A 12,456-nucleotide genomic window follows, 5' to 3' on the forward strand; every position below is an offset into this window, starting at 1 on the left:
GACTAGTTTGGATATAAAAACTGGTAAAATTGCCAAAATTGATCTTTCAGAGCCACTTTCAGTGCTGAAAATCTGTTCATTTTTATTTCTCCAAAACCATCAAATGACAGAATTAATTTACTCAATTATAATACTGAACGCTAAATATTGCAAGGATGTTTCGGGGGAGTTCTGTCACATACATTACAAATTCTGACTTTGAATATTGACAACTGCTGATTATAGAAAATCGTTTTTTTGCAACATGAGTACAAAATTATCTTTTATGTTGTGGGTTTTGGAATTGAAAAATGTCCACACTTCTTTATTTTGGTCTTATAGTTAAGAAATCCAAGCTAAAAAACAATATTAATTTTAAAAAATCTGATAAAGAGGCAAATGCGTATTGTATGTATTTTTCCAATTATAAGAGAATTATTCTAGTATTTATTTATGGTTCAAATCCATTCCTGAAGATTTTCACACTAAAAATGTCTATATCTCAAGCTTCCTCCTAAATTGAGTTTACCAAAATTAAAGTTCAAGATGAAAATACGATGTGGTTTGTGTGATTTCATTTTTGTTTCAGTCATTTCCCTCCTGTCACTCACACTACATTCAGGTTGTCAATCATCCACAGCTGGCTTTATTTGAGTTAATCCTCCTCAGTTTATTTAAGTGCTTGGTTTTCAAATTATCTGCATTGCCAGCTTTTTATTTTGTGGTAAAATATAATGATTACAAGATTTTATTTAGGGTTTTCTTCTAGTGCTCTCATTTATGGATGCAGTATTTGATTTTTTTTTTATTCCATTCTATGGATCTGAAATCCCCCTGACCCTGTAGAGTTTTGAATTAGAATTGAGTCTAAAAAAGAGGCAGCAGAGTTAGATCTGCATGCTGCATTCTGTGCTTGCCTGGGTTGAGTCCAGTCCCTGTGGAGGAAGTGAGATGCATCCAAAGTCCAGCACCAGCTCTGGCCCGAGTCCTCTGTGAGACTGTCACCGGGACTGTGAGCAGAATGACGGAGCACATGTGAGTGTGTGGCGCTCGCTAGCTACTCGCCATCTCCCAGGATTTCTGTCATGTAGCAATTTTTACAAAATGAATTTTTATTGTGTCATCTTTTGGTTTAACACAGAGTAGTTTGGCTGAAATTCATCAAAGCTTCATTTTAAGAAAGAAACACAAACTGTTCCCATGATTCTGTTAATCCTACAGTGTTATCAGCTTTAAGTTAAAGACCCACCCCAATGAAAATAGTCTTTTTAAACATGTACTTTTAGTATTTTCCTGATGATGGATAACAGAACATCAATCTCAAAACTGCCTTCCTGAGTGTTTTCCTTCAAATCATTGTGAATCAGGAGCAGACAAAAACAGGTCGTGTTTCTGACCTAGAAAATATGCTGGCCAGGCTACAAGCTCTGCTCCGCTCCATTCCGATGATCCTTGGAGACCAATAGAACCACATACGTCTCTGTTTTCCTCTTTTACCCTTTTGTCTAACTGTAGAGCTAAATAGCTCCAATATTGCATTTTTGCTGAAACGCTAATGTTGGGTTGCTAAGGGCTAAGCTAGCAGGAGAACATATAAACATATAGCTATCAGTGGTCAAACGACCACTGTCAATGATAATACAAGTAAACTTAAGCATATAAGTATAAAACTTTGGCATCCTACGACTGGATCTACACACAAAACGAGCAACCAATAAACCTTGACCAATCAGCCACTCGGATTTATTTGGTAGTGACGAATGGATGACATTGCTTTTAATTCAGGAAGTGCCGGCTGCTAAGGAAAAATTGTCCGACTGGAATTATGACATTAAGTCTTTCATAAATCAGAATAAAGTTGTGAAAGAAAAAGTCTGATGAAAGATGAATGAGATTTTTACCGCTTTGACATTTCACACCAACTCTCTTCCAGCTGTAGGCACTAGTAAACAGTAGAAAACAAATAGTTGATTCCCCTCCCTGTTTGTCCTCTGTGAACTCCATTGGCTAAATGTGCATTCAAGAATGTGCGACGCATGTTTTATGTGAACCTAGCATGATGGGAAGTGGGGGCGGGGTTGCTCCACAACTACTGTCACTCTGCAGAGACTATTTTAGAGAAAATGACAGGCTAAAGACATCATAATCTTACTTTAAATCCACTGGGAGCCTTTGAAAATAAACCAAAAGAATCTAATCGAATATAATATGTTATATTTAATGTTATGTTGCACGTTTGTACCTGTGAAACTGCCATTGATGTCATTAGGGGATTAGCCTTTACCTGTTCTCAGATGAGCTCTAACGTGAACGTTTTCCTTTCCCTCTCCAGCTCTGCCCAGCTACACCTGCGGTAACCCTGGACAGCTTCTGAACGGCCAGCATCAGGGGTCCACCTTTAACATCGGAGACAAAATCCGTTACAGCTGCAGCCCCGGCTACGTGCTGGAGGGCCACACCACACTCTCCTGCCTCGCCACTTCAGCTGGTACTGCAGCCTGGGATTTCCCTCTTCCCTACTGCAGAGGTATGTTATACAATCTTTTTGTTTGACTTTTAACAGAGTCAAAAAAAAGGTGTTCCAAATATCCATCAGTTTGCCTCAAGATGAATAATTTGATTCAATAACAAGTGATAAAACAGATGAGTGTCCCGAACGGTTAATCGTGAATGGCAGGAGGACAGATGGGCCGAGGTAAAATATGCAGAATTCAAACATAAAATCTGGTGTAACTGCTAACAATAAAACAGTTTCAAAACCACATTTTTAATTTTTTTTTTATCAACTATTTGACGCCAGCCCACGTATGTATTTACAGATGTCTCCTCGTGGTGTGACATATCTTTCTGCGGTTTTCCTGATGTCTTATTTGCCATGGCGGGACCTGGTGTGTTCACTCCCTGTGAGCTGCTTGCGCCAGTTGTCAGTTAGCAAGTACCCCTGCGGCAGTGACACCTGCCAGTGTGCTGTTTCTCCCAACAGGACTCTGTTTTTGACGATTATTCTCTGTTAGCAAGAGTGACACCACTGCAAAAAAACAAAAAAACCCTCCAAGATAAACGATACTATAATATTTGAGAACCAAAATGGAAACAAATGTTGCGGACTTGTCAGTTTCCATGTCAATTTGCTGTCTCGTGTGATTCCATGTGGCTGATGGTGTGTTTCGGCGTGCCTGCTGAGCAGACCGCTGAGACACCGCGCCATCTGTGGCTAGGCCGGGAGTCAGGAAGCCCACGTAGAAGCACACATGGCCGCAAACCACGTGCCAGCACCGTCTCCACCCACCCAACCGCATGCAGGCACACACCTGCACTCCATTTACCAGTGAGAATTTATGGCGTGCACATTTTTCCTGATCTTTCCTCGCTTGAATTTAGCCAAGAAACTGCAAACAGTTACTTCATCCTGCCCTTTAGTTCTTTTCTCCTTAATCAACTAACAATTAGTGTGAGAAATTAGTTTTCCATCTCCCCTCTCAGGTCCGCGCAGACTTCACCCTGCAAAAATCCCTCAAGCACTCAGGGATGTGATTATGCCACCTTTTCATCAGAAATTACACGCCAACAAGTTTTAGAAACTGGCAATTTCCCCTCTGATTAATTGAGGTCTCTTAATATCCCATAAAAGTCAACTTGTACACCTGAATGCTCCTTCATAATGCATAAGTGTATTGTTAATGTCAGTCCAATTATAAAAGCTGCTGGTATGTGCAGCACTGGAGCTTGCACTGTGCTGCAGGAGCGGAGAACGTCTTGGCACGGTCACCTGGTGGACTGTGGAAGGTGTGCCAGCACTCTCCAGCCAAGGATGATAGTTAGTGATGGAACGGATAACGTTTAACATGTCCTGTGTCATGCTCAGCGATTTATTATGTCCTGCAGCAGTTATGGACCACGAAGACTGGATCCTTTTCACAATTCTGCTTTCTTACTGCAAAAATATGCCTCCCACCACAATGTCTATGCACCTGGTGGCTGGTAAAAATTCCTGTTGGGCATTGAGAGGGACCCCCACCCAAATAAAATGAACACATCGTAGTGTGAGCCTCCAACAACACCAAAACACACGAGGGACAGCCAAAGGACATTCTGAAAATACTTTGGGATGGTTAAAGGACTTATGGTATGGTGGCCATTTTGAAACAAACTGTTAGATTTGACAATTTTCACGTTTATATATATAGGAAATAAATATAGGAAAAAATAATTACAAAATTAACTACATTTTTTGGGTTGCCTCGTGTGACTCTAGTCTGATTTTTTTATTTTTTTGTATTTTCAAAAACATGTTGATTAGTTTTTTGAGAAATTTTATTCTTGTTTTTTATAAAACTACATCTAAAATGTACTAATATTAACTAATCAATCATGATTAACTTTTTTTTTTTAAGTTGCAGCATTTGCCAGCCACTTCTTATCTACAAATATTCATAATACGAAATCAAACATGCACATTTAGAATATTTAACTTTAACCCTTTGGAGCCAAGTGCCTAAAACTCAGTTTTTTTAATGTACTTCTGTATTTTCAATTTGAAAGACTACCTGCTGGCTTATTTTGTATCACTTTAATTAGCACACCTATGTCACACTAACTTTATTATGTCATTTTTACATGTTATATTCACACACTAGACATAAAATCATGCAAAGACAGAAATTAATCCTGGAAAATTGGGATTCATTTTGCTGTGGAAATCGCAAAAATGTTTAACAAACGGTTTTAGAACATAGGATGGAAGTTTTGGATGTAATTCTATTAAAAAAAAAAAAAGAAAGAAAAGAAAAGAAAAAAAAGATTTGTTAACAAACTAATCAATATTTTTTAGAATGAAAATACAAAAATCCAGGTGAAATTCACAATTTCATAGGGGAAAAAATATGAACAGTTTCTGTTGATAGAGGAACATCTTTGACCTCATAGCTCCATGATGTGATCTTTCTGATGTTGTTTCAGCAACCAGACAGCCCAAAATATAAGAATGTCTTTCCTAAGAGAACTGATGTCCGTTTGATATTTTTCCTATTTTTTTCTTATTTTTCTTCGCCTTTTTCTGATTCATTTTCTTTATTGTATTTGTGAAAAATATATTTTTATTTTTTTTTCGGGAAAAGTTTGATCCAGCTGGATTTCAGGTCTGCTTGGCTGGAACCTGCTCACAGGTGGGGGCGTGTCTGTCCATTCTGAAGTGCTCGCCTCTCGTAACAACAATGGGCGGGGCTTTCACGGAGAACCGCTGAGTTTCCCTGATTTTTACCCATTGCCAGTGCTTGTTGTTGTAGAAAATTCTTGTCAGTCCCCATCGCAAGATGAGATGGAGGTAAATTTCCTCGTTGTATTTCTAATAGCGGAAAGCTTTGTATGTGTCACACCCCCGCCCATAGCGGGTTCACTGCGATGGACGTTCCTTCTCCGCCCTTTTTATTAAAATAAAATATTGCTTTCGTTAAACTCATTAAATCTCAGTCACAGAATATAAAAAAGTCAGTTTATTTTAGACAGTTTTACTACACTGAACTCACAGCTGCACAGCAGGACGCCTTAGGGCGTTAATAAATATTAACGCATTAATTATGTTCTATTAATTGCGTGCGTTAACACGTCAACTTTAACAGCCCTGGAAAAAACACATTTATTTTAATAAATCATTCAAATTATTGTCATCAGAACACAGTGTATTCATAATTAGTCTTCATAAACGTTCATATTTTTGATATTTTTGCTATGGTAAAAGGGTGATGTCATAATAAGCTTTTTTTTTTTTTTTTTTTTTTTAATATCGTGAGCATTGAAGATTGCGTTAAAAATATGTAGGAAGAAGTGAGGGAATTTGGACGTAGCTTTTATTTCTTTTTTTTTGTGTCACATTGATAGAATTATGAGTTGGTAAAACTAAACTATTTTTTTTGCTAAATTTAGTGTGTTAATCCCCATGTTCACTTGACATTTATTTATAATATTTTTCATAGTTTTGAGGGAAATCAGTTACAGATCCAGCAGGAGTTTGTAGCTATTGGCTGTTTGCAACAGAGTGACAGAGTCACAAGTTAAAGTTGAGAGTCCTGAGACTTTCCTTCAGGTGTGAAAAAAAGCAGCCTTATGTGGAATACCAATGTATTTCCTGGTTCTTTTTTTGTATGCACTCCATTTCCTGTCATCCGCACTGCAAAAATCACCTGTCACCCCTCACCTCATCTTTCTCCTTCTTCATTGTCCATTTTCCCTCCACAGGTTTTTTTCTCCTCCATTCTTGCATGTCACCTGTCATCTTCTTCATCCCGTTCTCCTTGCTCCTCTGTCGTGGTTTCCCATTGAATTCACACCTCACAGGTTTCCGCTCCTCCGTATACACCCCCTTGCCCTCCCTTAGGGGGTTTGCTGTAGTGACAGGTAGGACAGATGATAGGCAGGGCCTAATGTTTCTGAAACTCTCTTCCCTTTTCTGAAACACTGCTCCGTCAAACCTTTAAAGTCAGTCCCACCCGCATCTCTAATAAGAAAGGATAATTGGTAAAGTACTCCTCATTTCTTTCAACTTTTCTACAGTTTCCTTAAGAGTGCTGCATCACGTTAATGTATGCAGATTGCATAAACCTCATTCTAAAGTCGTTCAGGTGAAACATTTTAACAAATCTGGGGTCTACCCAGGAATATAAATAACATACTATATTCTATAAATACACTTCTTCATGGATTTGAAGCTCTTGAAAAGTGAAGAAATGCTGTATTTAACATAGATCTGAATTAATTAGAATTTAATCACTTCCCTCCACGTTGCATTAGTTTGCATCATCCTGCGTATCCTGCTTCCTATTGACAGTAAAAGCACTACCGGGTATTTTGAAAGCATTGCCTGCTGTCTCTCTGGCCTATGGCAAAATATACCAACAGAGGGAAATATGCTGTAACACACTGCTCATTTTTATTCTTCTGAATTAGTACAAAAATACAAATGTTCACTTATAGCTAACAGAGGAATGGGAAAACACAATTAGAATTTCTCCCAAACTTCTCTTTTAACTAGGTTAAAAAGTAGTGAAAACAGAAGTTTTAACTTCAAATTCAAAAATATATTATAAGGAAAAAACCACATCATTGTGTGACATCTAGCAGCATTCAAATGAAGTCACTCTTCTTATGGTCACAAACGGGCTTCTATAACCTTTGTGCTGTCTTAGCCAGAGAACCGGTGTGACAGAATAAAAACGCTCTCATTGGATTAGTATTTGATCGGGTCACTGAAAACATCACGTGCCCAAAGCTGAGCTCCTGATTGGCTGATGCGACCTGTCAACTTCTGTAATCTGCTGTGAAATGCAGCCGGACATTCGAGCGCTGCGCTGCGCAGGCTCTCGTCCTCGCCCCGTGATCGGTCTTATATGAGCCCGCCCTGTTTCACAGGATAAACAGAAGGGTTGCTAGAACTTCAACGTACTAAACAGAGTAGAAGTAATTGACATGTCCAAATTAGCAAAAAAAAAAGGCTAGCTTATTACTTAAATACTAGTTAACCTCCAAAATAGCCTAAAATTCCTCAGTAAACTAAATTGTCAATACCTTTAGCCTGTAGCTAAAATAAAAGCTAAGCTCTAAATTAACTTTAAAAGCCTTAGTAAATAACAAACCAGCCAAAAACGTTAGCATGTTGCTAAAATAGAAGCTAAGCTCTAAATTAGCCTAAAAACCCCAGTAGATAACAGATTAGCCAAAATCATTAGCATGCTGCTAAAATATTAGGTAAATTACTGAAAATGATTGAAAATGACTCTAAAAGATGAAAACATAGTCCATGAATATATTTAAAGACTTGTTGCTAATCTACTTAAAATTTTGAAATTTGAAGACTTTCTCATTCATTTCCTATGGGGGATATTTTACTCAATTTTTCAAAAACTATAAAGTTTATGAAATCGTTGAAAGTGTGATTGGATTTTTACGGCTGAAAAACATATGGAAAGGACCAGAAAAATCACTATAGAGTTGATACTCACTAAACATTCACACAATTATTCTACTTAAGTAATCCTTACTTTAAAAAATTACTATTATTTTATTTTTCTTCAGCCAGAGAGCTACCATGGAGAGATAAGAGTCACATGTGGCTCTGGAGCTGCAGGTTGCAGACCCCTGATTTAGATCAAGAATGAGCATAAACTTTACATATAAACTGTTTTTATAACACTGAGGTTTTTAACAAAACACACTGTACTTGAATATCTTATGGAAGACCTTTTAGTGCTCACAAATGTTGCAGGTCTTTTATTATAAAGATTTCCGCTTAAAGATTTTAATGATCTGTCGGCACTCCAGCTCCAAACTGCCTTTGAAAGTAATCGTACAAAAATAATGTTGCAGAAACATTTTGGTAAAACACAATATGTTCACTGTATCACCTGTTTGTGGGACTAAACATTCCTCTTTTCACTGCACTTCCTTCAGCGGATGATGGATGTGGAGGGACACTGCGGGGTCAAAGCGGAGTGATCACCACCCCCAATTACCCAGCTGAGTATAACAACAATGCTGACTGCACCTGGACTGTGCTGGCCGAGCCAGGAGACACCATTGCCCTGGTTTTCTCTGACTTTCAACTGGAGGAGGACTACGACCTCTTGGAGGTCAGCGGCACTGAGGGATCTTCGCAGTGGTGAGTAGTCGGCTGGCAGCATTTTCTTTCCCCCCGATGAGGGAGCTTAAGAGGACAAGAAGTTAAGGGCAGTCCAGCATGACACCGCTTGCACACAAGACACCCTGCAAGAGAAAGGAGTAAGCTTAGTGGAGTTTGGGTAAAGGTGGGTGGGTGTTCGATGGGTTTTTGTGGAGCTGGATTATAGCTGTCTTGCTGTTCGTGTCTTTAAGTTGACAGATTACTGTAATTTCTGTGATGGACACTTGCGAGCTTTCACCTTCCTCCAGCATATTCTGTGCTTCTAAGGTGTCATTTGAGCACTCAGTCGTTCTTCCACACATTTCTAGGGAAGTCAGTCTCGCACAAACAGACGCGCTTAGCTCTAATGATGAAGAGGCAGGATACTCTGCCGTCACCGTGGGTCCCTCGCCATCTGTGGCAGCTCCGCCTTTCTCTGACAACTTTCTCAACTCAGGAAGTAATTAGTGAACTTGATTGCAGACGCGACTCTTCTCTTACAGTTGTGCACACACAACTGGAGAAAGCCCATGTGGGTTGAAATGGGCATGTTTACAATCATAGTTACTTCTTTAGCTATAGATTTGTGCTAGAATTGTCCAAACTAAGACATCTTTTTCACATTTTCCTTTCACTTCTAAAAACCAAGATATGTTTTTAAGATTTGAAACTCACTTTCCTACTGAGACGGTGTATATTCTATGTGAGGCCACGGTCTCTGTGGCTCTATACCTTCTCCATGACTAAGGTGTCTAAGAACAAGGAGCAGTAGGTTAGTAAAGAGGACGGAGAAGGGCTCCTGGCAAGTGAGGCATAGTGCTAGTCATATTTGATCACACATCGCAGTAACAAGGACAGCTCAGAGGACAGCACGGTGCGTAGGGACATGACTGACAGTGTTAACATGAGATTCTTTAGTTGTTTTATTTTTTTATTTACTTGCATATCCCTAAAAATCCAAAAGAAAAACAGCATAAGGCTGTACAGCTTTGTTCACAACGCCCTTGGCAACACTTGTTCAAGCAACCACTTTCAATGAAAATGCTTTGTAAAAGTGCGTTTCAGGTTTCTAGATTCAAAGTTCTCTCGTTCAATCAATCAATCAATCAATCAATTATACTTTATTAATCTCAAGGGAAACTGGTGGACAACACATACAGTAAATGTTGCCCAATGGTGGGCACAGCCACGCAAATCGCCTAGAAAAGACACAAGGAGGTACAGGAATGAAGTGAAAATCAAGCATCTTCATCCTGTGTCGCAGTAGGACGGCATAGACTGAGGTACATCACGTGTCAAAGTCAAGGCCCGGGGGCCAAATCCGGCCCTATGGAAAATTCTATCCAGCATTCCAGATCATTTTATTTTATTGTTATAATGGCCCAATGTTATCGTGCGCTCATTTCTAACTTGTATAATTTTGATTTTTTTTTTTTGTGGAAAGTAAAATATCGAAATTTAATTAAGGTTTAAGCTGATTTATTCTTGAATAATATTCCTGTATTTTTATTATTCACAATTGTGTTAAAAACTTACAGTTTTAAAGTTTAAAAAATTGGCATTCTGCTAACTTTTTGGACTATTTTGGCATTTACTAAGAGCTTTTAGGCTGTTTTGGAGTTTAGCTAATATTTCAACTACATGCTAGCTTTTTTGGCTAATTTAGGCTTTTTTGTTTCTTAGGCTGTGTTGGAGTTAAGCTAATATTTTAGCTACATGCTAGCAGTTTTGGCTAATTTAGGCTTTTTCAAATTTTTTAGACTATTTTGAAGTTTAGCTTTTTTTCGGCTACTTGCTAGCTGTTTTGCTAACCTAAGTTTTTTTATGCTAATTTAGCATTTAGCTAATATTTTAGCTAGCTGTCAGCTTTAGCGTTGTCAGCTATCAGCTTCAGTGTTTTTAGCCATCAACATCAGCATTTCAGCTATCAGCACTAGCATCTTCAGCGGCCAAATTCAGCTTACAGCATTCACGCTAACATTATCCGGGGTAATGTTATATATCTAGTTCATAATAATGTTTAAAAGTTACGGATTTAAAGTTTTAAAAGTTACATTTTAGAGTGTTCAATAAATGTTTATCCTGTTCAGCCTGCGTTTTGGATTTTGGCCCTGAAGTACATCAACATAAAATCACATTGATGTAACATTGTCGAAAAGGAAAGAGAGTAACCACGACGTTGAATCTAGGGAAAGGTTTATGAAGATTTGAGGAACGCATGTTTCCGAGATAATGGGCTCTGCTTATCGCACCTGCTGCAAATTGTTTTGGTTCAGTCCAAGGATTTCCTGAAGGTGAGAAAAGCAGAGTGTGGTCTTGGGAGCGCGGCTACAGAAGTTTCTATGACAGTTTTTGGACTCTCAAAACGAGTGGCCAGGTTGAACTTTGACCAATCAGGGACTAGGATTTGGTAGTGACGTATTCAAGTGTGTGTGTGTATGACTCAGCAGTAGATTTCCCCCCTTTTGTTTTTCAAAGAGAAAACAAATGGTTTCCCTCCAAAGTCCAGTTTGAAAGTCTTCTTCCACTTCTACCATTTACGACCTCCTCAACTGCTCATCTACTCTTCATCTTCTTCAACATCTTCTCTATTTTGTTTAGTTTGCTTATTTATTTTCTATTCAAACATGTTTTTCTAAATTAAAAAAAATGAGCATTCTGGTTTCCCTGAGTCTGTCTCAACAAAACTCTAAAATCTAGACAACACCTACTTTGAACTTTAAACTCTTTTATTTTGGTCAAAATGTATTTTATTCTTTTCACCCTGACAGCTGAGTTTTCACCTCTGTCCTGTGCTGTTTAGATAGACTCCACTGCTGCTGCTACTCTTCAGTCGCTGATGTCTTTCAGATTAGGTCTGAACAAGATGTAATCTAGTCGTGCCTCTGTCTCAAGTCACTCCATGTCCTTCTGAAGGTATTCGGTGCAGCCATTTCCAATTAGTGGCTGAAGTTTCCCTTTGAAATTACACTGTTGCGGGACACAAGCTCTGTTGATATGGACTAGAAGAATAATTGAAACTTAATAATATTAATAAATATGTAATAGAAAACATGAGTTTTTTTTGGCTTGAACAAAAGCAAAAATATAAAAGGAACCTGGCATCTCTCTAAATTTTATTTTTATTTTTTATTTATTTTTACATTTGACAGAAGCTCAAATAACTAATTTTCAAAACTTTTAACCAAAGTTTTGCTTCATAGATAAAATCTGCATTCTGGATTTAGTGTTGAGCAAACAAGATGTCTTCAGGTCAACAGAGATGTAAAAACCTGCAGTTTATACTCATAATTTGCACCTCAGCCATACATTTATACATTTAACTAATCTAAATTAAACAAATTCTAATTAAGTAATCCCTACTGTAAAAAAAAATGCTATTTTATTTTAAATATTTTTTGTTCTTCTCCCCCTCTTTGTCCTCAGCAGTCTTACACTGCTGGGTTTTGTTATTTTAGTTTGGGGTTGGACTTTGGTAGTATTAGTTTGTGGGCTTTGTTTATTTTTTTTCTTTTGTGTTTTTTGGTTAGGTAGCAATTTGCAAGAAGCTGCTGACCCCGACGGTCGACATGTCTGGATCAGCAGTCTCCCTGATTTATTTTATGTTTGGCCAAGGAGCCACTATGGAGAGATAAAAGAGCCACATGTGGATCAGGAGCTCCAGGTTGCAAACCACTGATTTAGGTGAATAACAACTAAAGCAGAACACTGGTATTTTAGTTTTTGAAACTTAACCTTTCTCAAACTTTCCGATTTCAGCCAATTCTCCCTTTAAGCCAGTTCACTTTAAGTAAGTGACATTTCCTTCCATGTACATTTACAATTAT

At 38.2% G+C, this 12,456-nt stretch overlaps 1 protein-coding gene across 1 annotated transcript in view; it reads left to right on the forward strand.

Moving 5' to 3' along the window:
• The window catches only part of csmd2 (CUB and Sushi multiple domains 2), a gene marked incomplete in the record, with an annotated part of 326,634 nt that overhangs the window by 92,672 nt on the left and 221,506 nt on the right, over positions 1-12,456 (forward strand). The window contains 2 exon segments of the mRNA XM_024297994.2: positions 2,312-2,506; positions 8,422-8,629. Of these exon segments, the coding sequence (XP_024153762.1) occupies positions 2,312-2,506; positions 8,422-8,629 (403 nt within the window).

This window comes from Oryzias melastigma, linkage group LG11 (genome assembly GCF_002922805.2).
Source record: "Oryzias melastigma strain HK-1 linkage group LG11, ASM292280v2, whole genome shotgun sequence".
NCBI classification, from domain to species: Eukaryota; Metazoa; Chordata; class Actinopteri; order Beloniformes; family Adrianichthyidae; genus Oryzias; species Oryzias melastigma.